The following is a 26,424-nucleotide window of genomic DNA, read 5'->3' as shown; positions in this document are numbered from 1 at the left end:
ATAAGTACTAGTGGAGTAGATGATTGTGCCTTTTGGGTGCCAGGTCCCGCCAGCTATCTTTCTTTTTAGGCTGGCTACTTAAAAATCTTTGGAAAATATTATATTAAGGCGAACTCTGTTCTTGTCCAAATCTCCGCTGTTAAGAGCTACACTTGACTCAAAGTCTCCATCGTAGACATTTGGGCTGTCACGTAACGTTCTTTGTCTGCTGTGACCTCCTGGAGAACGACAGCGTAGGAGACTATCGGGGGTGAGCTCGGGGTTGTTGAGAGATTCTTCTCGCCCTTTTGCAACGACGCTCCCCTGTCAGCGGATATCCGCGTGAAGAGAGACGTGCAGCTTTCTAAATCTCCACTCTTGTAAACACTCGTCAAGTATTCTCTGCCATTTACTTCTACGGCTTAATTTAAATCTGACTTTTCAAGGCCATTGATCCTGCATATCTTGCGGTTGTTGACGACCTGTGAACTTTTTAAAAGCCTTGCTTTACGGATAAGTGGGTTACGTAGCGACAGAAACCAGAAGTGGAGTAGCCCTTGTTCGCTTTGAAGCTTTGAATAATTGTGTCTGGTTTCTCGAACTCTCTACGAGTTTGCTTTGATCCTTCGATAAAAACTGAAATCAAAGAGCTGAAGTATTCCTAAAAGCAAGAAATTGTTAAATTTGGATTTGCGAGGAGAAATTCCGAATTCTTGAGCAGCAGGTAAGTGTGCTTGTAGTAGTCAATATTGCGGCTGTGCCCACAAAGACTGCAATTCATATGATCATATTAAGGTTTTTTTGCTCTCTTAAAATTTTAAATAGCGGGTTGGGTGGTGGTATTAAGTGTTCACAGACAGGAACCTATGACTGTTGTCGCCAACAATTGTAAAAAAATAATATCAAGATGTGCTGGTAGCATCCGGACTCCATTCGGTGATTAATTTTTTGGGTTAATTATGAATCAAGGATTCTCTTAGTTTCGGTCTTGATTTCTTTCCTTTTGGCATAAATCTACCCTGGCGTTAAATGTGAATGAAGTATAATAACGACGGATAATTTTATTAAATTGCGATGTCCGTGTGGAAGGTTTAGACTTATTCGAACAAACGATCGAATATTTGTGCATGAAATTTGACGACAGATGACTAACAAAATTTTTGATTCGTGCCAAAATTTGTCATGCAAGAATTAAATTGTTTTAAATTAACGCCGCTTAAACTTACTTTTACATTGGATCTGATATTCCCGAAAATTAGCCAAATTTGGTTTTGAAGTTTTCCCGTAGAAAAATCTTAATTAGGCGCGTTTCAAAATAGTTTCACGGATTCACTACACGTCATGTATTTGTTGTCGCGTGTAAAAAAAAAAATGGATACCACAAGGACATTTCATGTGATGAATTTGCCAATCCTTTTAGGTGGGGCCGCAATTCCGGCTAAATTAAATACCTTTGTTTGCCAGATCGGAAATGTGAATAGGAAGTTCGTACTTCCCTCGATTGTCGCAAAACTCAAGTCTGCACATGTAGTTCTGTTTACAAGAATAACTTCAGTTTGTTGACAAGCTAAGCTGTTTAATCTACACATTTTGGATCCCTTTAACAGCCCTACTAGAAAGTACTTAGAGGCAATTTCTCAAATTTCAAATCTGGTAAGCAGATATATGAAAAACAGCTTGTCAACTAGTGTTAATAAGTTCGCTCAGTGCCTGTTGCTCTCTCAGAGTAAATTAACTGCCCTTATGAGGAATCTGTTTGTTTTTCAAAATTATGGCGGTGAAACGAAGACGTCGTTTTCCTTCGATAGTTTGAGACCGCAGTGATACGCTTCGAAAAATTGACTAAGGTTTAAATTTCGTTCTTTCAGAGATGAATTCTAAGCGATGATGTGTTCCATCGCGTGATAGTTCCCCCTATTTTCGAAAATTGGGTACATTAAGAAGTGTCTGTGAATTTTTTCTTATCTTGAGTTGTTTGTTTTGGACTCGAACAACTAAATTGTATTGGTGGGCAGGTTTTGAGAAATTTTGAATACTTATCGTATTGTATTTTTCAATGTATTTTTTCTCTGTTTATTTTTCGCATCTTGTAAATGTCAGGTTTCTTTGTGTGTGAAAATGAACCTTACGGTGATTCTCTGATCTCAGTTGTGGCTCCACAGGGGTCTTGATAAATTAACAAAAATATTGACGGGAATCGTAGTTTGTTGTAATAGCACTGCTGTGTATGGGGTCTGTTGGTACCACAGGTCGAATAACTCTAAATTTGTAACAACATCCAAACTAGTGCTGTAATTGATCTGTCACGTTTATTTAGTACATGTTTACTTGCTCAACAGGCCAGAAATATGCTATTATTGTAGTCAAAAATGCAATTCCATTATTCCATCATCCCATGATTCCTTCAGAAAAAACTCTTGGCAAATACTGATGACAAGTTAGGCTTCTCAAGCTACTAAAAATTATATTACTATTAAAATTAAAGTCACCATAGATAAATTATCCCAAATTTGAAGGCCTACAAGGCATTGAGATATTTATGCAAATTTCTCGATACTCATTTACTCTGAGAATAACACCTTTGTTTATTTACATTTGGATTAAATGGCAAAATTAAAATCTGATATACTTTCATCTGATTTAGGGCTTAAAGGAACAATACAGGTATTTTCAAATTTTAATTATTAGCGATTTTGTCAGCCAAGGATGCTTGACATCATCAAGATAAGTTAAGTTTCAATCAGCTCATAGATGTAATCAACCATAAATCAGATGGCGCATCCCTTGAGAAGAAACTCAAACTGTGAATATTTGTGTGTTTTGTGAAAAGAATTTAAGGTTTTGGACAGCCTATGTAATAAATTTAAAAACAAGGTATACTTGTTAATTATGTACTGTTTCAGAAATGGGCCCTTATCCTTCTTTGAAGGTTCCTTTTTTTCAGTGACCAAAGACCTCACCATGAAAAATGGCAAACTTGGAACCTAATTAGGAAGTTTCTCACCAATCAATTTTTTGCAAAATATTTCTGTTTGATTTTTCTTTTACAATTAATTGTATCTATGTTTTGTACTCCAGAAAGTCAATAAGAGAATTAATATTTTTAGTTTTGAATAGGGTTATAATTTAATATAACATAAAAAAGTTGTTTTGCAGAACAGTTGTAAAAAAAAACCTACCTATAAATATTGGGTTTAAAAAGTTACAATTTCTTACACAGCATTCACATGCTATCAGTTACAATAGAGTTATTGGGTTTCGATTTTTAGAAAGTTGTTTACTCTTGAGCCAGCCAAAAACAACTGTCAAAGAAAAGGTTATTTGTGTAAGAGGAGGTGTTGTCAAGTTCTGAATTGTATGAAATAAGATGAATATATTTCCAGCATTAATGAAAGATGTTTTATGTCTTGTCACAAGTGTGGGACTGAGGAATCAAACCTCAAACCTTTGGATTCCACGCTCTGATGCTCTACCGCTGGGGACTCAGAATGTTTTCTTTGTCTCACGCTCATGACAAGATGAACAACACCTCTCCTTATTTCTTTACTAAGCTCAAAATTTGCCATCTCTCTTATTTCTATTTACAAACATTACTCTATTGACATTGCTGATCCTAGCAGTATGCAGGATGCGTGTTATATGAACTTCGTAATAGACCTCATTCACTGTGGAGTCTCTGTGGCTCAGTGGAAGAGCATTGGAGCACGGCATTTAAAGGTCTGAGGTTCAATTCCTCATGGGGACTCAGAATGTTTTGTTTGTCCCACACTTGTGACAAGATAAAAAACATCTTTCTTTATTTCTTTAGCGAGCTCAAAATTTACCATCTCTCTTATTTCTATCTATGTCCAGCATTGTTAAAACCAAATATTTGATTCAACATTTTCTAGTGTCATTCATACTGTGCAATTGATTACAAGTACTCTTGTGGTCAAACTAAAATTAATGGCAGGAAGTGACAGTTTTGTTAACCCCTTAACTTCCTTAGTGTCTAAGATAGAATTTCTCCTTACATTATCAATACAATATCAATCAGATAAGTGATGAGAATAAAGAAAAATATCAATTTAGGGATAATTAGTTGATCCAATAATTAATTCTCTGAACTAACATTATAAGAATTGTATGGTTGACAGTAAGGAGAATTACAAATTTGATCTGGGAGTTAAAGGGTTAACTAATGAATTGCTTTGCTGTTATTGTTTAACCAAACACTCTTATGTTTATTTCAGAAATGTTGTAAACATACAATCATGCTCGATGACTTTTTTGTTGATCTATATCTTGAATTATTTGAAAATAAACCAAGTTGTTTTTATTAAAAATATGAAAAAGTAAAATTAGCAGAAGTATATAAGAAGTCAAAGGTTCTTCTTACAAATGTGAAAACTAAGTGCGTGTGGGATGAGGTTCCTGGGGTGAATGCAAATTTTAAAATGTTTTTCAATTGTTCCTTAATTGTTCTCCATCGTCTTATCACAATGGGTAATTATTTATTAAAACTTTGAATTCCTTTTTTTTTGTGGGAATATGATGAATGAATTTAATATAATTCCTTAATAATCTTTCATATTATTAATGGTACCAAAATAAATTTAACTTCTGATGTAATGTGTACTAATTAAGTCTTATGATTATATGAAAAGAGAAAATTGGATGATTTATCATGTTGAACTTGAATTTTGCACGGCTGGATAACACTGTGATGTAAAGGTAATTAAGCAGTGGAATGGCTTATATTTTAATGCAATAAGATCTTTTGATAATCAGCCTTCATCAAGTATGTATAAATAGTGACTTGAACATCAAATTTCCAAAATTATAAAGTTTTTTCATTTCTAGTTTGCTTCCAGATTTTTAGATTCCACATCCATGTCTTATCTTAAGGGTCTTGTAGCTGATCAGGCTCAATTTGGTGTTTTGAATAACAACTCTTGAGACACTGATCAAAGATAACTGAAGTTTAGTCATGCAATCCTGTTTTTCCTTCTGTTTAAGAGCAGATTAAATTACATGTCACCAGTGTTGAGTAATATCTTAAAATACTTTGATCTGCTTTTAGCTGATGAGCAGATTTTATGAATTAAAGTTCATTTGAAAACCTGGATTGGTGAGAAATGTAGGGTGATCTATAAACTGGGTTGCAAACTGTGTAATTGTTGACCAAATTATTGTCATTCTTTCAGGCATATAATCATTTGATTTAATATTGTAAGAGAGGTCATGACAACTTTGCATGAGTTCAGCTTGAGACTGTCACATGAAATCTAGGTATGTTCATAATATCAAGAATTGTTATGTTGCCAAGCATCTTTTGAGGCTGGCTGTAAGCTGTTAATCACAAATTCACTAGCACTGTCAAGGTTTATGCTCCTCTAAATTAGTCAAGCTCAGAAATTTCATGCACAGTAAAATTATTAGTGTTTGTGTTTCTTCCTGAAGTGATGGTCACTGTGATTGTATCTGAAGATAATCTCTTCTCAAAAATCTGTTTGCTGAGTTGACTCTGTTTCAACACACAGGATATCCAATTGAATCCACTGCAGTACATTGAATGATGAGTTATCAAAAGCTGCACAGGGAATTTTGAAAGGACTTAGTTGGAATTTATAACAAAACCCAGAGGAGACCAGAGAAAAATCTGTCACACAAAGCATTGCATGCATGAGTGATTTTTCCCATTGCATAGCAAATATCTGTTTAAGAGAGTTGGGGTTTCCTTGCAAGCTTGGCTGGAGGTTTTTCTTAAAGTAAAAAGCACTGAACAGTTGTCATGTCTGAGGAAAGTGATGAAAGAATCTCTAGAATTGAAGCAAGGAGAAGAAGGAGGGAACAAAGAAGATTAAGTTTAGACACTGATGAGGAAAACAAATCTGTGAATGGAGTTGATGACTCAGGAGTTCCTGGAGGTGGTCGGTCTCGATCATCAACTACTGACAGTGATTTTGAACTAACAAAGGCCTTAAGTCGGGAAGAAAAGAGGCAAGAAAGGAGGGAAAAGAAGAGACAGAGGGAAATGGCAGAAAAATGTAAAGAGCCAGCAAAGTCAGCTGCGGTGATAACAGACTTCAGCAAAAGAGAAATCAGGGAAAGAAGGCCAAGTGATCCTGAAATCCTGTCTGGGGGTAGTGAGAGTGTTGATGATACTGACAAGGAAAATGAACAGATAAATGCACAGAAATCAGCAGGTAAAAAATCTGGTTATGGCTCATATGCCTCTGCTTTGCGAAAAGGATCACAGGGTGCTGATGTGGACAAAAGAAAGGAACGATATGCTGCTGCCATTGAGGGATACAGTGTCAGGGATGATGATGATGATGACATTATGGATTATTCACCTCGTGATCCTACAGATCAGCAACCAGACATCAAGTCAACTGCACCAGTAAAAAGAATAAAAGAAGATTACCTGACCTCAGCATCTGGAGCTGGTAGGAAAATAGAACATTCTGAGGAACAACCAACCCCCCATCATTTGGAAAGGCAATGGCCTCCTCCACCTTCAGAGAATGATGATGATGATGAAAAAGATGGAGAACCCCGGCAAGGTGTGGTGAAAACATTTGAGGAACCTGAAGCTGTAGAAGAAGACAGAGGAGTTGATGAAGGTCATGTTGACTCAGTCAAGTCTTTGAAAGAACAGTGGCAGGTTAAAGAACCATCCAAACCATTGGGTGTTAACAAACCCTACGTCCCCTTGAAGAAAGATGATCTGTGGATCACCCATTTTAGGCCTGTCATTGATGAAGGGGAAGCTCCAAAGGAACCTCAATGGTTACAGACAGTAAGGCAGCGTAGATGGAGATCCACTGTAGCAGCACGCTTTCCTCAAGATGAACAAGAGAAGGCAGTATTTGAAAATCGCTCTACAACACCAAGAAAATTTAAGAAGCCTAATCCTTACTCTCTCATGCGTTCAAAGTCTGACCTTGATGATGAATTTGAAATTGCTATGAGGCGTAGGCGTCGGAAAACTGATGATGAAGACTCCGTTGATGCCAGCAAGCGTTCATGGTCTTCTTTTGGGGAGGCAGATAATTCTGATTCTGTTGCTGTGCTGAGTAAGGTTCCAATAAAAGGCCCCTTGAAGGAGTACAAGAAAAACCTTGAATTGGAAAGGGCACGCACAACCATGTTAAAATGGACATTTTCAACAGACATGGTTGATGATCCCCTTCGATTTGACCTTCCCAAGCCCATTGACCTAGCAACACAGGAAGACTACGAAAAAGAGCAAGAGTGGAGGTATATGCAGTCACGGCGGCGATTTGCAAGTGAAAGTGAAACTGATGGGCTTGGAGATTCATCTATGAGATCATCAATGTCCTCACTGAGTGATGGGGAACATCTCCCGAAGTCGCCTGTTTTCAGCACTCCTGGCCAGCCTCTAGAAAAGACGTCTATTAGTTCAGGAGAATCACCCAGTCCTGAGCCTACAGCTGATGAGCATGCTGGACCAGCTGACTCAGCTGAACCAGCCAGAGACTACATGTTTAGTCAGGGTGTGTCTGATATTAAGAAGAATTTGCTCACTTCAACAAAAGAAGAACCGCTAAAACCCACTATTGCAGATGATAATCTTGAATATGTTCCTAAACTGGCTGATATTAAGAAGAAAATGCAAGAAAAAGAAGAATCAATACCAAAGTCTACTCCCCTCAATGAAGAAATCCAGATGCTTCCAAAGATGAAAGACATAAAGAATAGATTTTTGGCCCCCAAAAAGGAGCAAGTTTTGAAAAACCCAGAGTTTGAAGAAGGGGAACAGTTTGAGAGATTGGAAAGTCTAAAGAGTCGGTTTCAAGCTAAAGAACAAAAAGAAGAGCCAAGGGCTTTGAGTAAACCTAAGCTGAAAAAGAAACTGAGTACTAGCGATGATATGAAAGCTATCATGGCAAGCCGAAGGCAGATGACAGATGAGTTTGTAAGCGAGAGTCCAGACACTGCACAAGAGATAAAGAGTTTAGCAACTGATATTGCCAAGACCTTTGGTTCTGAGGTTACTGACTCTCCAAAGCAAAAGAAAGAAAAAAGAAAGAAAGGAAAGGAAGAGAAAAAGAAAGCAGAAGTAAGTGATAGTGGAACTGAAGAAAGTGAGACTCCAAATTTTGGTCCTTGTGGAAAGCCAGAAGGTTGTGGAACAGATGATGAGCTTGAAAAACGCTCGAGCAAGGAGCTGGAAATTTTGCCAACAGTTGGAAATGAACTGAATGAGGAACCAGAGCCCATTTACAACAAAGGCAAAGTTCCTCTAGCTGAGTATGGTCCTTGTGGAAAGCCTGAAGGTTGTGGAACAGATGATGAACTTGAAAAACGCTTTAGCAAGGAGCTGGATATTTTGCCAACACTTGGAAATGAACTGAATGAGGAACCAGAGCCAATCTACAACAAAGACAAAGTTCTTCCAGCTGAGTCCACCTCCTTGGAAAGTGCTCCACAAAGAGATTCATTCACTGATGACGATCAAATTGAGCATTACAGTACAACAAGTGATGACGATAAGATCAAGAAGCAAGAATCACTAGACACAGTGGAAACCTCAGCCAAAGAGAGTGAAACTGAGAGTGAAGCAGAAATGCACTTCAAGAAAGAAGACAAAGATACTGTTGAAGATGGTGATGAAGACTTCTTGAGCTCAGAGAGTGAAAATGATAAGGATGAGGAAGATGGGCCAAGTGAAGCAGAAATTGATGGGAACTTGACATCTCGCTCATCAACTGATAGACCCTTGTCATACACAATGGAAGATAACATTAAGAAAAGACTGATTAAGGAGGATGATGAGAGGCCAAAGTCGTTTGCCTTTGGTGAAGGAGAAAGTACAGAGGATCCATGCATCACATCCAAGTAAGTCTACAAGTCCATTTTTTACCAAAGTCCAAAACAGAACTAGTATTACTTGTAAACAAATTCTCCCAATTGAGGAGTGTCCCATTAGAAGTCTGCAATCATACGTCACATGTATGTATTACTTAGTTAAACTCTTTTTTTTGGATTCTACTACTAACCTTTTACACCCTAACATCAGTATCCATTTTCTCTATACAAGTCTCTATACTTTATTTTGGTCTTGACTAGGAGAATTTGTTTCAGACAATCAAAGCTACTTAGGTCGGCAATCATTCCTTTATTCTTATGATCTTAATGAATGACTTGGCATTGCTACTGTAAGGAGAAATTAAATGCTGGTCACTCTCAGGGTTTTAAAGGGTTACTTTGAAAAACCTTTTCATGGATAAGTTGATGATCATATTAAGTTTTGATTGATAGTGACATCACCACAGCTTCTTTTTCAAGATCTACAAGTTTTCTTAATTGCTGTTAATTTTTTTAAAATTTACTTTAGCTTGAAGGCCTTTTCTGACCAAAGAAGGAGAATCAAGCCAACCAGACGGCATGCGGCCAGTAGTAACCCTGTGCGTCAGCGACAAAACAGAGATGACCTTAGAACTACTACAGATGTAAGTTAATCTGCTCTGGATCAACTTGTTGCTTAGAGCTTTGTCTAGTTGCAATGTGTTACAGTAAATAAGTATTATCACAAAATATGATTACAATGAATGGCATTACATTTACTGACTCTGATTTTCAATTGCTGTATTGTTCAGATCCTGTACAGGCCTGAATTTTTTCAAGCCATATTTTCACTACTGCTGTTGTAGTGTTCATCACTGCAAAGATGGCTTTCATATTCACTTCTTCATCTGCAGTTCATATATATGATTTTCATATATTCACAGTCATTTATTCATCACTTCAGGGGATTTTTTGGAATCAACATAATGAACAACTACCAGTTGGCTTGTTAGCTCAGTTTAAGCACTGCACCAATAGCAGAGAGATCATAGGTTCAAATCCCACCCAGGCCTGAATTTTTTTCAGGCCTTATTTGCACTACTACCCAAGAAGCATTCACTGCTGCAAAGATCACTTTCATATTCAACTGAAAGTTGTTGTGTAGCAAAGCCTAATGTTGATACTCAAATTTGGCTGCTCCCTGACTGTCATTATAACTAACCTGAAACATTTTGTCCTACCAGATTCTTAAGATCCGAGAGGTGGAGAAGCCATCAATGGTAAACAAGAAAAGTAAGCTAATGTTTCAAGTTGTTTGATGTATAGAAGGTTTGATTAAGGAAGCTAATCTTAAGTATTTGTCAACACAAGGTGAAGTCCTGCACACAACTCATGGCACTATCCCATTTTCCTTTTAAAGAAGCAGCTACACTCTCAGACATAATTAGTTGGGACTCTTCTCCAGGACAAGTTCTGTGATGTTCTTTTTCCTCTTTCTCCCTTTCAGTGTTGTTAATTGCCATCTTGCAGGACAACATTGAGGGGGGCAGGGGAGGAAGAAGGTGTCTGAATAAATGTGTCTGGGAGAGTAGGTCTGCAGATAATTGCTTCTCTTCCTGGACAGATTAACCTTTAACCCCTTATAGTGATAGGCATCTAATTTCTCCTAACACTATCATCATTGAATGAAACTTAATAGTCATGAGAATTAAGGAAATGATCACAAACTCAATGAGCTCTTGATTGTCAGACAAATTCTCCCTCTAGATACTGAGGGAAATGTATAGAGAACAGTATGGAGAAATTGCAAACTGGTGTTAGGGTATAGAGGGTTAATATTCCATCACGAGTCATCCTTCCATCTTGAGAATTTTTTTTGGTTCCTTCCACAGTTCAGTCAGACAATAGGACTTAAATCCCTTAGTTAGGAACACCATATTATGACATGCACTATAGCCAGAATCCTAACATTTTGATTTGGAGTCTGAAGTGCTGAAACAGGGCCAATGTGTTTCTTTACAAATGAAATTATTTTTGTTGTATAATTTAAACTTACTCCTCAGAAAAACAGAAAGGTTTCACTGATGAAGCAATTGCTGGTTTGTCAAGCACAGAAGATCTGGCTTCTGCAAGTACTGCACTGAGAAAGACAGCTAAAGATGCTTCAGGAGTGAGCAAGGAGATCAAAGATTTTGGAGGATTTTTACCTGTCATGCTGTTACAAATTAAAGGTTTGTGCCAGTTTACCCAATAAATCCTATGCTTTCCATGATGTGATGAGAAATTTTCCCTACGACTTTAGTGATTTCTTTAAAAATTAGGTTAGAGAATCAGGATAACCTGATCAGGTTTGCTTCATTCACCTGATCTCTGTAATTGATGGTGTATCACCATTTTAATCTTTAACCCATTGTAGGGACCAGAATCTTACAATATCATGAAAAAAATTATTAAAAAATAACTAAAAAAGGAGTATGGTAAAAACTCCTTCTTTGTGGGCTCTGCAGTGGATGCAGTGGGTTTCTGTTTTTAGACAAATATCCTACAACACAACCTTCTAGCATCATTATTCAACCCTAATTCACTTCAATTCTATAGAAATTGTACTATATCCTATATCAGTAGCCACATGCATTTTTTTCTATCAAGATTTAAGAATTAAATGTAATGAAGATGGACTCTTTGTCATAGTGGCTTATGAAAATTGGCTTTTGCTTTAGGTTCAAGGCATATTCAGACAAGATTGGTTGAGCCTTCAGTCAAATCACTTAATTCTGGAGATGTGTTTGTATTGGTGACTGCAAAGGACATCCATTTATGGAATGGGAAGGATGCCAGTATAATGAAGAAAGCTAAGGTATGGTGCATCCTGTGTTCACATGGAAACCTCTAATAGAGAACACTTCCCATGAAATATGGATGCAGTTATGTTGGCCTAAGGGTTTCTCTTTTTGGAGATTCATCTTTTTAAATATTTTGAGATTAAGAAGAAGTTTTATGGACCAAGTACATGGAGTAGATCTTTACTTTGAGGTCCTCTACAGGTTTCTGTAGGAGGAAGCAAGTGGTATCATTGCTGCTCTCCTTGAAAAATTTATTAGTCCATCACAATTTATCTCTCAGCAGTTTGTCATGTTCCCTTGATAGCGAGCTTGTGCCCATTTCTCTCCTGATGGAGAGAAGCACTGTTAGATTGAATTGTGTTGCCCAAGGTCACAACACAATAGTATCGGTTTATACTTAAATCTTTTGACCTGCAGCAAAGAAATGAAGTCATTTCACAACCATGTCTCCTTGCTGGTCTTGCCAACATAAGAATCTATAATGAGGCTATGACTGATCAATCTTTTTTAACAGGGAATGGAAGTTTCCACTATCATAGTAAAGCAGAAAGACTTGGGTTGTAATGCTACAAAAGTTCATATCGTGGATCAAGGTCTTGAGATAAATGATGCTGGAACAAAGCTCTTCTGGAAGACTTTGGGAGGCAAAGATGATGTCCCAGGTACCATTTTGATACCGAAAAGATTTGAAGTTTTTCAACAACTGATGCTGACTTTTAAATCTTTGAATGCCCAATATCTGCCCCATAATTGTTCCCTATCGCTGCCATACATATCCTTGTAAATTAGTTAGGAGAAGTTGATATATATATGTTATTATTCACCAGAAGGGAGGTCCGTAGTGGGAAAAACTGTGCCCGAGGTCTTGGATACCGCCCGAGGCCGTACACAAGACAGAGGGCACAGTTTTTCCCAATACGGACCGAAACGACATGCAAAGTTGCGAAAAAAAGAGAGGGAGTAAGAAGGACTGGGTGAGTGGGAAAGCTGTTGCCTCGTATGGCGAGAAATATCTTCGTCACATGATACCTGATATCCTAACTTGTACCCAGCCCCCCTCTTTTCTTGCCTCACTTCCAAGCTCAGACGTCAAGAAAAGCACAAAATCACAGTGATTTTATTACCCAGGGTTATCACATCCTAACTAGATGCTCTTTGTTATAGATGCGGCAGATCTTCCTTCCGATGAAGTACATGAGAGAAGTTTGATAAAGACCAACTTGATTTACAGAGTCAGTTGTACATCAGATCCCCCGGAACTGGTACTTCGTGATGACCTGTCAGGACGTGTCCTCAGTGCAGACTTGATGGATAATTCGCAGGTATGCTGTGACACGAGATCAGTTCCCTATTGATTGACTCATATCAGATATTGAGCATAAATAAAGTTTTCCCTAATTTTGTGTCTGTGGATGAAACCCTCGTGAGTAACCATTCAAATAAAAGTTACTGATTGGTTACCCAGCGGTCAAACATTGGGCATGCGCGAGGGGGTCAATTTTGGCCGGCACCCGCCAATTTACCGCGAAAAATTTTAAAGAAAAACTAAACAAACAACCGCTGTTTCGCAAAGTAAGCGAAAGAAAATCGAAATCTGTGAATTAAACAAATGTAGGGAAAAGGAAAACTCGAGATTTTTTCGCACACAAAGCTTAATCAATTACGGCTATCCTGTTGATTTACCATTTGTTTTGAGCTTTACTAAAATCTCTACGCTTAAAAACACCGTAACTCACTGGCTTGTGTTGTTGTTGTTGTTTTTTTAACTCGTGTAAGACAACTTGGTTCTGACAGCTTTAACTCGCCACTTGATCATTACAATCTCACGCATGCGCAGACGTTTGACCGCTATGCTGTGTATTGTCCTGTATGAGATGTGTTAGTTTTCAAAACTTTGAACGATTTTCCTTGTTGGAATAAAATCATTCAGATCACGGAGATCAGATACCCTTTTGGTTACTGTGATGGACTCCCGATCTAGAGGTCCGGTTTATGTGTTGTGTTTTTATACAACACCCTACTCTCACAGAACCTCCGATAAAAGCTGCATATAATTACTTTTAATTAGTTAGAAAGGTGTGCCTCCTCGTTACTAACAAATAGAAACTAATTCCCGTTGTTGCTTATCCAGGCGTATGTGGTTGACTTTGGTTCAGAAGTGTACCTGTGGCTCGGTAGAAACTGTGACGCTTTGGCGCGAGCAAAGGGCGTGGCCTTGGCACAAGAGATCTTTAATAAACCATTCAAGTTCAGGAGTAGCCTCAGTCCGTTAGACCCTAAAACGCTCTTAGATGATCCGCCCAAGACAACTGAAGTAACTCGCCCATCCTGGGCTTTGTTTGGGCGCATGACAGCTCGTTCAGAGACTGTGCTCTTTAGGGAAAAGTTCGTTGATTGGCCAGATCATAACGTCGATTACACACAGGATTTTGTTAAACAGCCCATAAGTGGAAGCTTCACTGATCTGTCTGAGGTAGGTTGGTGGTAAAACATAAGTTCTTTAGGTCATTTAGATTTAGTTATTGCGAGTTCGGGAATGCGACAAAAGAAGGCGAGCGATGAGGAGAAAGGAAAAAAAAAAAGATGCGTGAAAGTCAGATGAATTCGTTTTCCTCAAGATGCAGGCAGCCAAGAAAATTGCTGTGTTTCAATTTCCACTTTGATTTGGATTTGTGGGTTTGAAATCAAGAATTACTTGCTCGTGTTTCATTGTTGTGTTTGGATCTAAACACATCTTTTTCCACTGTATAACTTCGAATATTGAGGCTCAATTAATGTAAACTTCTTCAGTTACACTTCTTACTAATATGTTCTATTTGTACTAACGAACTGCCACTTAGTAATAGTGTGTCAGAACTCTATTTTTAACGCTGGAAATCTAAACGAAAGTATTAGTGTAAAGATAATTACACTGTAATGGCTAATTTATGTTCAGCAAAGGTATGATCAATTCAGCTGAAGATATACTATTACTAAGCTTCTCATATTTTGGTAACCCTTTTCCTAATCTCTGAATATTGTGTTCTAAGTGGTGCTTGAAGATATTGCTTGAGTAGTACACTGGGGCACTATTGTACACAGCCAATCAGAGAAGAGTATTTTGTACCACGTGCTAGTAATGAACCAATCATTCGGCCGGATTGGTATCTAAGATGGCGATTCGATTTTGCGCAACCTTTGATGCCTATCCGGCTATATGATTGGTTCATTTGTACCACGTGGTACAAAATACTCCTCACTGATTGGGTGTGTTCCATATTGCCCCCTTATATTACTTGCTTGCTCAATGGCTAGGTAACAAATTTCGCTAATTCTCTTTGTCCGCGCGTGTTAAAATTCTATTATATTTCAATCTAATCGTTTGTGGTGCGGATATTGCATTTCTAGAGCTACAAAGCTTCTGACTAAGATGAATACTTAACTACTGTTTCCTAATGTGTATTGTAATCTTTCTGATCTTTCCACTAACCCCTCTTCACTAATGCAAGCAGAAGGCTTATTCTGATCATGAAGAGAGCCGGGATGTAAGAACACGAAGCAGAAAGGTATGGGGTGGACGTAAGATGTACTTTCATCAAGAATCAAGTAAAACCGGTTTTGGCCACACATATACAATCACAGGTCGCGCTTACGTTGTATAATTGCTAAGCAAACTAAGTCGTTTCCCGTGTAAAACAAAGGCCAGATTGTTTTTGGCCAAATTCCGATTGAAAGTGATTGTGGGTAGTTGCAATTCAGACTTGCTCCACACAGCATACCTAAGATAAGAGTTTCACAGCATACCTAACATACACGGGTTTATGCAGCATACCCAAGATGTCCGTCGACGCAGCCCAATGATTCTTTAAACACCAATTACCGTAACCATTTACTCTTACCTCTCCGTTGATACGTGTGCTATCATTGATCAGGTTAGCGGACCCTATTTTACTGCTTGGCCCGCACAATTAAAAAATTCTTTGAATTGAAATCTTCTCCTCCATAACTCCGAGCGGAAAAAAAAAGGTTTCGTTACTTTGCAGTACGGGCCTTGAACTCGGTTGGTAAAAGGTAATCATCACAATTTTTCAGTGGCTTACACAGCACATCCAAAAGGGGCTTTAAGATACACTTTATTTTGTTAGAAAAGCTTTTTATATTTACATACGATAATACATACAATTTTCAGAAGCGACCCAGCAGCATATTCGAGATGCAGCCTTGTGAACCTGCACACTTGATTGAGCTTCCTCCTGAGCCAAGCTTGATTCTAGAGGGTATGTTGTTTGGCCGATCAAACTTTTATATCTCCAAAGGGACCTGTAATTATTTATTGCCCTGGGGAAGGGGCAAGGGGGAGTTTCCGCCAACAGAGTATTTTGAGGGAGGGGGGGCGCTAAAGAAAATTGACCGTCAACGAGAGGGAATCATAAGAATACTAAAGAGCCAAAGGAGGGATCAGGTAAATTTTACTTAAACCAAAATCCATCGCTTTCCCCCCCCCCCCCCCCCCATCCTTTAGACGAATAATACAGAGCTTAAGGAGGGATCAGGTAAATTTTAGTGTCGCAACCAAAATCTATCGCTTTTCTGCCCCCTCCCCCCCCCTCTAGACTAATAATACAGAGCTTAAGGAGGGATCAGGTAGATTTCATCGTTACATAACCAAAATCCTTCCCCCTCCCCCCCAGACGATAAATAATGACCAGTCTCCAACTCGTAAGGTGGCCTGTCCAGTAAGGTAGTGATCCAGCAAACCACTAAGATCTGCAATATAAACACCGTCGTGTGCTACAAATATTGAGGGGAAAAATGTACCTTTTCAGTACTTTTGTTAACAACTTTCCGGCTCACTCGAGTTGTCTATACGTTTTCCCTCTTTCACGCATGTTAAGAGACTGAAGTCCCAACCTTAAACATGCGTATAGGGTATGAGTGGAAACTTAACGTCAAGGTTGTCGTAGACTTATTTTTCGAGCAGTTTATGGTCAGTTTGGGGTGGATAAGAATACTTCAGCATTTGTTTATCTGTAGGTTTTGACGTGGGGCGTGGCACAGGTACCGTCGATGAAGAGGGGCGGCAGTTTATTGTTTCTTCAATTTCATTGAAAATCTGGCATGTTAAGGAATATACTTATCAACTGCTCCCTGAAGAGGAACATGGCCATTTTTTCTCATCAGAAGGTTGGTAATCATTTTTAGACAAGTTGGCTGCTTTGTTTTGCTCGGTCCTTAGTTAACATCATCATCGGTTAACATTACATTAAAACTCCGTAAACAGTGAACTTATTATTGCAACGAGTGTGCGGCCGTTTACATTATGTCTGGTAAAGCCAAACCCAAAGAAAACACAACGGCCAATCAGAACGATGGTAGATATTGCAATGAGCCAATGAGAACTCAGGGTAAAAGCGCGGGAAAACGCGTGCGACCAAGTCATAATTAGCTTTAAGTTGTGCGTGATTTGTGGAGAGGGTGGTGCAAGTTTCCCAGGTCCGTGGCAGAGAGAAGTAAAGCGAAAAGAAGAAAAGGAAAAAAAGAAAATGCGACCCTGTATTTTTCCGCGATTCAGTTGAAAGGTAGAGTTGCTTTTACGCGAACTGTTCTTAGTGCTTTCTGAGCTAAGGGCTCCTTGATTTAACAAAGCGTTGGAAGCTCCAAAATTAAAGCGATAGGTAAGCGCGGTGGGTTTTAGATGAAATTTCACATGGTTTACCGTATTTCTGAACACACTCTTCCACTGCTAGGTTACGTGGTGAGGTGGAAGTACTGTGTGAAGCTGACAGGCGTTAAGACACTGAAGGGGAGGCAGTCTCGCTATGAGGATGTTGGTCGGGATAAGGTGGCGTACTTCTTCTGGCAAGGAAAAGACAGTTCACTGAATGAGAAAGGAACTGCCGCTCTTATGACTGTCGAGCTTGACTCCGATAAAGGGCCTCAGGTACCGTCCCACCTTTTAGTACCCAACGAAACGAGAACGGGCAATTAAAGCGGCCAATCCAAACATAGAAAATTACCAAGAGCCAATCAGAAATCAAAGTATGAACACGTGGGCAAGCTTCAAGCGCGCGAAAACGCGAATGAACGAGTTGCGACTGGTTTTTAATTTTGCATTTACTTGGTTGAGAAGGTGGCACTGGATTTCAAAACTCACGATGCTTTCTCGTTCACTTGCTTACCAACTTGAAGCGCTTCGCTCTTTAAAAATGCAAGGAAAGGAAAAAGAGCTAATTTAAAGAATGATTGTCTTCCAGGTTTTGGTCGCGCAAGGAAAGGAACCTCCTTGTTTCACAAGATTGTTCGAAGGAAAGATGGTTGTTCACTTAGGAAAGTAAGTCTCTCTAAAACTTCTTTGACAAAGATTTTACCTCTTGGATTTCCGGAAATAAGCACAAACAAGGTTTGTTCGATTCTTAAAATTTGACGCAATTTTCTTTTTGTTTTATTGTACAGGAAAGATTCTCTAGAGGAGACAGGTATGAGTTTACACCGTTAACGATGTTCTTCTTAGCAAGTAGTTTCTTATAGGGAACAACAGCTGTCGGTTATTTAGTTTGCTGATAGCTGTATGTTCATAGTTATGCTGAAATTATGCTAATTAGAACGCTTTTGGACTAAGTTTCTAAGCACCAAAACCTGCCAATCAGGCCAAAGGAAAGTGTCTCGAGTAGCCAATGATAATTCAAAGTGAAAATTCGCAAACTGTCCCAAGCACGGGAAAACGCGGGTGGCAAAGTCGCGATTAGTTTTACGTTTGAATTTGATTGGTTGAGAAAATGGCGAGAGTTTTTCGATCAATCTCTTGGGGGAGTAGAGCAAAACCAAAGCAATCCTAGATTTCTTTCGAATAACGGGGATACATTTCTAAAGAAACTGCGGTGTTGGAGATTATAACAGCGTAATTTAGTATTATCAACTGACTCAGTTGCTCTGACAAAGGGCTAACGCTGTAAATGTCGGCTTTGAAACTCTTTACGGTGGCCAATTTAAGTTATCAACTCAGTAGATGATACTAAATTACTCTCGATTACTTTTAACACGCAATTGGAAGCTGCTCGATAGACATCGCAGTTACTTTCAACGATTGCCCCCAAACAAGCGCCGTTCGTCAGTTGCAAAATTATATATAGACGCCGCGGCATCTATTTGAGTAAATAAATGGTAGTTAATATGTTACTTTCATTTTGGTCTCTTCTGAAGATGATGGCGCGCTTTTCATCGTACGAAATGAGGAACCCGAAGAATCTTATTTATTACAAATACCAGCAAGGTGAGGTTATTTGGCAGGAAATTATTCAATTATTTAATCGTTGATTGAGTGAGCTGAAACCAAGAGGAAACAAACATAAGGTGCCGGTTTTAACTTAGAGTAAGAGTTTACATTGTAACCTGCAGGCAGACCATCTGCAGGACGCGGGTTACTTGAATATAACTTTACACTGTGTTGAGAATCGATCTTTTCGATCGTTTTTACCAACAGTTCCTCATGCTTGAGAACGCGTACGTCATTTATTGTAGCGGATAACAAGAAATCAATTGTACATGCCTGGCACGGCTGTCAATCTCCTGCAGCCACGAAGCAGGTGGCTGTAAGCGCCGCAAAGAGACTAAAGAAATGGTAAGTAACATGTTGAGAATTTTAGGAAGGAAAAGGCCATGACAGTAACCAGACGGTATTTTTTCGAATATCCTACCTCTAAGTGTAGAGATGAAGTTTTAGAGCGTAAATATTTAGCTTAAGGAAAGAATCCTTTGTACTGCTGCAAAATAGGGGTAAGATTCTAAAGGAACTCTGATGCTGCATCGGTGGGGGTATAACTAGATAATTTGGTTTTATCAAATGAGTTGGTAATGTAATTGGCCACTGTGAAGAGAGTTTCCAAGGCTGATGTTGCGAGTGTTAGCCCTTTGTTACAACGAATGTTTTCTGATTTTATCGTTCAAGGTAAATCTTCTGTTTTTTTCCACCTTACTCCAACAGGTTCAACAAGCAATATTCCAAGGAGTTTAAAGCGAAAGAAGTTTCCGAAGGGGAGGAGAGCAAAGATTTTTGGAATGTTCTCGGTGGAAAGACAGGCTTTGTTTCACTTCTTGAAGGTTTGTAACCCTTTACTCCCCAACATCAGTATGGATATTCTCCATTCTGTTCTCCATACATTTTCTAAGGTACTGAGAAGGAGAACTTGTCTAACAATCAAGAGCTTCTTTTTTGGTGATCATTTCCTTTATTCTCACGACCTTAATGTTTGATTCAGGGATGACATTGTGAGGAGAAATTAGATGTTAGTCACTCTAAGGGGCCAAAGGGTTAACTTACTGTGAGACTGGAGCGTGAAATAGAAAATTCCCTCGATTGAAGCGGGGTAATCTTAGCATCAAATGGATTGCAGTTAATAATATGCTAGGCGCCTTCTCGCGTAAAGTGGCTTTATTTAAACTGCTACTTGGTCATCTCAGAACTGAGTTAATGTAACTTCCTTTCGTTTCTGTAAATTACTGTGAGACTGGAACGTGAAATAGGAAATTCCCTCGATTAAAGCGGGGTAATCCTAGCATTAAATGGATTACAGTAAATAATATGTCAGGCGCCTTCATGTGCAAAGTGGCTTTATTTAAACTGCTGTTTGGTATTCGTTGCATCTCAGAACTGAGTTAATGTAACATCCTTTCGTTTCTGTGACAGATTCGAAGAAACATGACTATACGATGCGTGTTTTCCACCTGAAGAGCTCCAGTGGCTCGTTTGAGGCCATTGAAGTGTTAAACCCAGCTAGATCTGATCATATCACACCTTATCCGATTCTTCAATCACAACTGTACTCAGCAGATCAGCCAGGTATGAAGGATGAAGGGCCTCATGTTGGTAGGATTTCACAATACAATTTCTGCACCCAACTTTGCTCGTAATTAAGCATTCACGAAAACTGAAACACGTGAGCGGTTAGAGCTTAGGTGAGCTTTGATTATTGCATTTGATGAATTGAAAACAGCGATTTGATGGAGCAAATACGCAAGTTGAAATTAAAACGAAAGGCTGTTTGTTTTAACTGTACACGGGTCAGACTGAAGCACGTTACGAATAAGTGTCGTAAAACCAAAGCCAACGTGATTGACGAAGTCGCGATTTGTTTTCGTTTGACTTTCTCATTGGTTAAGGAAAGTAGCGTAAGTTCTGTGGACCAATCAGAAGGGATGCTTTCGGCTTGTGTCAACCTTCGATTAACAATTTTCCGGTTGTTCTATAACTTTTTGAATGCTGTTTTCTTCTGTCTCAGCCTTGTTTATGGTAGACGCAGTGCATGTCATTTACCTTTGGCACGGCTGGTGGCCGAGTGGAGACGATTCCGAGTCCAGAGCTTCAACAACAGGCTCCGCGGAAACGCGATGGAGCAATGACAAACGGCTGTCGATGGAAACCATCAAGTCATACGCAACAGGTATAATATGATGTAACATTTAAAATCCTTTTTACCTCAAGGAGGGTCGGCATACAAGTTCAAGTGCTGTGTGTGGCGCCTCACTCTGTTATTGTGTTGTGCTGGAACGTATTTCAGAGTAGCTGTCTCACAAAAGAACCGATATTCTGGGAAACTTGGCCAGCAAGTACTCTGGTAGGATACTTAAGGGTATTATTATTCTGTGTACGAGTGATGCCTCCCTTAAAATAATCTACTCCTATTCGTGTCCTTTAGAATCCCTGGCTACCAGTGTTGTTACCGGCCACTTGTTTCTGAAGCGCCAGCTACTTTAATTAAAGGCAAACCCTGTATATAACTGACTGTTTTGACTAATCTGAAATACGTTTTATTCTTTGCGGGTGACTGTTTTATTCATGTATAGCTTTCCAAAAATTTGTTGAGAATACTGCTTCTAGTTCAAAGCTACCTTTTCTGTTCTTTACAGTCTCTTAAAATCTTGTAACTACACAAACTCAGTTGTTTGTCGATGTGACACATATTAAGTAGCCTTAAAGCAGGCCCTTTTTATTAGGCACGATCATTTCTTTGCCCGAAGTAAAATATGAGAATCGAGAGAGAGGTCGGTTAGGCGTCCTCATTATTGGTGCCAGACCCCTGGCAAACCTCTCCCCGACTCGTCTTTAATCTTCCCGAGGGCGGAGAAACGCGCGTCGTGCTCACAGGCTACATTTTTGGGTAGAAGTGCGTCCTGATTTGATTTTTGTATTTTTTAGAACTAAAGCGCGACTTCTCTCAAGTATTCATTGTGTTTGCTGGTCTGGAACCAAAATCGTTCAAACTGCTTTTCCCATTCTGGGAGGAAAGACCCGACGTGGCCAAAATAAACGTAGCGGTGAGTAATGATTGACTTCATTTGGAAAAAAATTATTGCAATCTTTGTGCCAGTTTTAGGAAAAAATCCAAAGGACTTGTTTTGATTAGACCTCGTTATTCTTTTAGGATGGTAAAGCTGATGGCGATACGGTAAAAGTAGAAACAGAACTTACCAAACTCTCAAGGTATGTTGTTGATAAACATAAAAATGACTCTCAAACAGTCTTGCACGGGAAAATTGATGTGTTTGTATTTCGATTTGTAGGCAGGAGTACAGTTTAGAAGAACTGAAACAAAAACCGCCCCCTGAAGGGGTTGATCCGTCAAGACTTGAGACATATCTGAGTGCAGACGACTTTCAGGTAAGAAAATAAGGTTTTTCGATATGGTATCGTTCGTTCGTTCGTTCGTTTGTACGTTCGTTCCCGCGTTCCTTTGTAACTTTGTCCTTTCGTTTTCTTGTTCTCCCCGCGTTCCTCTGTAACTTTTCCTTTCGTTTTCTTGTTCTCTCGTTCATCTTTCCTTCTTCCCTTCGTCACTTTACTCTGTCTTCGTCATATCATTGCATCTTTCCGTCGCCAATTCGTCTCTTCTTTCTTTCACCCCTCGTTTGCCTTCAGTCCTGTCGTGTTCAGTCCGTTCATCATTCCGTAACCCTCTCGTTTCGTGTCTTTTCTTCTTCGTCTCTTCGTCCCTCGTTCCGTCGTTAATTCGTGTCTTCTTTCTTTCACCCCTCGGTCACCTTCGGTCCGTTCGTCATTTGGTGCCTTGCTTGTTTCGTCTCTTTTCCTCTTCGTCTCTTCGTTCCTTTTCTCTTCGTCTCTTTTTCTCTTCGTCCCTTCGTCTCTTCGTGTCTTCGTCGCCTTGGCCTTTTGACCCTGCGTTTCTACTTCCCTTCTCTTCGTCCCTTGTTCCTTCGTCTCTTGGTCCCTTTTCTCTTCGTCTCTTTGTCTCTTCGTCCCTTCGTCTCTTCATCTCTTCGTCGCCTTGGCCTTTTGACCCTGCGTCTCTACTTCCCTTCTCTTCGTCCCTTGTTCCTTCGTCTCTTGGTCCCTTTTCTCTTCGTCTCTTTGTCTCTTCGTCTCTTCGTCCCTTCGTCTCTTCGTGTCTTCGTCGCCTTGGCCTTTTGACCCTGCGTCTCTACTTCCCTTCTCTTCGTCCCTTGTTCCTTCGTTTCTTGGTCCCTTTTCTCTTCGTCTCTTTGTCTCTTCGTCCCTTCGTCTCTTCATCTCTTCGTCGCCTTGGCCTTTTGAACCTGCGTCTCCCCTTCCCTTCTCTTCGTCCCTTGTTCCTTCGTCTCTTAGTCCCTTTTCTCTTCGTCTCTTCGTCTCTTCGTCTCTTTGTCTCTTCGTCCCTTCGTCTCTTCATCTCTTCGTCGCCTTGGCCTTTTGACCCTGCGTCTCTACTTCCCTTCTCTTCGTCCCTTGTTCCTTCGTCTCTTGGTCCCTTTTCTCTTCGTCTCTTTGTCTCTTCGTCTCTTCGTCTCTTCGTCCCTTCGTCTCTTCGTGTCTTCGTCGCCTTGGCCTTTTGACCCTGCGTCTCTACTTCCCTTCTCTTCGTCCCTTGTTCCTTCGTCTCTTGGTCCCTTTTCTCTTGGTCCCTTTTCTCTTCGTCTCTTTGTCTCTTCGTCCCTTCGTCTCTTCATCTCTTCGTCGCCTTGGCCTTTTGACCCTGCGTCTCCCCTTCCCTTCTCTTCGTCCCTTGTTCCTTCGTCTCTTAGTCCCTTTTCTCTTCGTCTCTTCGTCTCTTCGTCTCTTTGTCTCTTCGTCCCTTCGTCTCTTCATCTCTTCGTCGCCTTGGCCTTTTGACCCTGCGTCTCTACTTCCCTTCTCTTCGTCCCTTGTTCCTTCGTCTCTTGGTCCCTTTGTCTCTTCGTGTCTTCGTCGCCTTGGCCTTTTGACCCTGCGTCTCCCCTTCCTTTCTTTCCTTCTTCTCTTCGTTCCTTTGTTTCTTCTTCTCTTCGTCACCTTGTTCCCTTGTCCTTCAAGTTATTTGAACGTGTGCTTTTCTTTTTCCATGCAGAAAGCTTTTAACATGACCAAAAGCGCTTTTGATGCTCAGCCAATGTGGAAGAAGACAAATCTCAGAAAGAAAGCTGGACTTTTTTAACTTCTCTCCACTTAAAAGATATTTAATTCGATTAGTTAATGAGTGTGTTTAAATGAGGGTATTTTATGACTACCCTTGTCGTGCTGTTACTGAAGATTTGTCAGGGAGATTATTATTAACAGAAAGCGAGTTTATCACAGGAAAGGTTCGCTTCCCTAATCTCAGAATGTTTACCAATTAATAATTTGTTTGGAGACAATCTGTAGGACTTTTCTGAATATACAATGCCTGTTTTTTTTCTTCCTTAACAGTTGAAAAGGATCATTGTGTAGCAGTTTAATTTTATTTCAGATTTGAATTTCGTGAGGTGAAAACTTTAAGGAAACGATCATTTTGCAAGAAATATGAAAACCTTTCCTATACGTCAACGCTTTAGTTTGATACGTTTTTGTAAAGGTACTTATCTCTCAATCTTTTGCCCTGTTGACGATGGAAATGATGCATTGGTAAAAATTCAGGCGGGAAAAGAGTGAACCGGAAGGTTGCATCTTACATTGATGAAATGAACGAGGAAAGTATTGCACTAGACTGCCCGCGCACTGGGATTCTGAACTATTTTGGATTGCAACAAATGATCAAGGAAAAAACTTAAGCGTTTCGGGTATGCATTAAGAGAGGGCTTAAGTTTTCTCTGAAGAAAGCTTAGTGGTTGATTGAATCGTAAGTGAGTGGAACTGGAAAACCGTGAGTGTCGAAAACCGGTTTATCAAGACTTACTCAGAGCCTTCTCTTTGCAACGCACGAACGAGTAACTAAGTCGGGTCAAAGGAACTTATAGGAAGGGCCATGTTAGTTGCTGGTCATCAGGCTTTTTATTGTTGTTGTTGCTTGTTTTCTATTTGTTTGAATTGAAAAGAAACAGTTTCATCTTAAGATCAACACGAGCCTTCTTATGGTAAATCTTTATTAAAATTTAGCAACGGATTCTTGTAAAAGCTTGTATACCACTGAAAGATGTTGCTGAGTAAATGTAATCAGATTTTCATTGGCCTCTCGGAACGTTTGCTTAATTAAGATGTTTGTATGTTTACATTTCTTAAGATTTTCACGAAATGATTGAAGAAGAAGTTGAGTTTGGCCTCTTTGGGTCTTGAAGTTTTATTATAGCGTTAGCAGTAGCGCCTCGGTAAGGTTCCTGTCTTCTTCAATCTAGTTAAAGTTTTGACAGTTGTTGAAAGGTAGAACCTTTTTCAGTTGTGTCAATCCATTGAACGTTAGATTTGTCTAGAAAGTTCCTAAAGAAAACTTAAATCGAGAAGCCTAGATCTGGGTTTAAGACAATACTGTGAGGGAATTTAATTTAGTAAACTCAGTAAGATTAATTGTAGTACTTTTTCCTCTTAGATTAGTATTGTAAGAAAAAAACATTTGTAATCAGCATGAATTTGGTCTAATATTTGTTAATCAACGTATGTAATGCCATTTAATTAACTGCACAGTTTGATCTTATTTAAGACTATGCCTTTAGATGTATTTCAGTTCAATTTAACACAGAAATGTGGAATAATTAAATATGCAATTGATAAAGGACAGACAGAGGGTCTGTTTGATCAAGAAAAAGAGTAGGAGAGATTTTTTGTTATATCTGAGAGGTCAACCAGGGCATCGAAAATGAACATAAAAGTTGGATTGTAGGTCAAAGATTATAATCTTGCAAAGTCTCTCCATATTGAAGTTCCTCAGCTACCTGTGGACTTGATTATTTCGATAAAAAAAAGATTAGATAATTGCGTTGCCCATCTTTGTGTCAGTGAAAAAAGTAATGTAGCTAGGAAGAAGTATCTTTTTAGGATAAAAAATAAATTGATGTGAAGTTGATATTCCAATAAAAGAACACTAAGTTTTGAAATTAAAAGCTCTTGTGTTATCCAATCAAACCCGCAGGGGTGAAACAATTCTACCTCGACACACAGAAAGAGAGATGTCACTATAGCTGGGTGCCTGCCGGACCGAGAGGTTAAAAGGTGTACACTCCATCCCACCCCTCCCCCCCCCAAAAAAAGAAAACAACACAACAACAAAATCCAACTACTCTTTACAATAACAGTCCCCCAAATGTATCAAGAACAAAAAAGTTAAGTGGCACACAGGGCACAGAAGAGTGTGTTGATGTACTTGTCACACTTTGAAGTCTATTATGATCTTTAACCCTTAAGTTCCAAGATCTGATTGTTGATTCTCCCCTGTTGCTACACATCTCCTTGTAAATTAGTAACGAGAATTTGGCGTTGGATCAAGATAAAAACTTCCACCTGATTAGTTCGAGTATTCTTGTCACCTGTGTGCAGGTTAATGTATGGATATTACAGGGAGAACTTACTTACTAATCACTTCTGACAGTTAAAGGTTTAACTGAACGACTGCATGGCATAATGGGATGTATTCGTTGTTCATATCAAAGAAGCATCATGTTGTTAATGTTGACG

The 26,424-nt window shown here is 39.4% G+C and overlaps 1 protein-coding gene across 5 annotated transcripts; it reads left to right on the top strand.

The window, feature by feature from the left end:
• Positions 1-294: 294 nt before the first annotated feature.
• On the top strand, positions 295-25,853 carry LOC113671965 (uncharacterized). Of its 5 annotated transcripts, none has more exons than XM_089206908.1 (25): positions 312-703; positions 5,166-5,250; positions 5,502-8,826; positions 9,326-9,440; positions 10,020-10,068; positions 10,839-11,006; positions 11,496-11,632; positions 12,133-12,280; positions 12,783-12,940; positions 13,750-14,091; positions 15,110-15,163; positions 15,787-15,874; positions 16,632-16,781; positions 17,345-17,538; positions 17,852-17,928; positions 18,051-18,073; positions 18,798-18,867; positions 19,078-19,215; positions 19,579-19,694; positions 20,281-20,433; positions 20,873-21,034; positions 21,790-21,908; positions 22,016-22,074; positions 22,155-22,251; positions 23,912-25,853. In XM_089206908.1, the coding sequence occupies exons 3-25, from the start codon at positions 5,753-5,755 to the stop codon at positions 23,996-23,998; spliced, it is 5,778 nt and encodes a 1,925-aa protein (XP_089063034.1). In that variant the 5' UTR covers positions 312-703; positions 5,166-5,250; positions 5,502-5,752; the 3' UTR covers positions 23,999-25,853. The 5 variants fall into 5 exon arrangements, with proteins under 5 accessions (XP_089063033.1, XP_089063037.1, XP_089063034.1 ...); XM_089206910.1 differs by lacking the exon at positions 312-703 and adding an exon at positions 1,459-1,632; XM_089206909.1 differs by lacking the exon at positions 312-703 and adding an exon at positions 4,631-4,692.
• Positions 25,854-26,424: the final 571 nt, after the last annotated feature.

This window comes from Pocillopora damicornis, chromosome 5 (assembly GCF_964200805.1).
Source record: "Pocillopora damicornis chromosome 5, jaPocDami1.2, whole genome shotgun sequence".
Classification (NCBI taxonomy): domain Eukaryota; kingdom Metazoa; phylum Cnidaria; class Anthozoa; order Scleractinia; family Pocilloporidae; genus Pocillopora; species Pocillopora damicornis.
The sequence above is the reverse complement of the archived record's forward strand: the minus strand, read 5'-3'. Positions and strand labels throughout refer to the sequence as shown.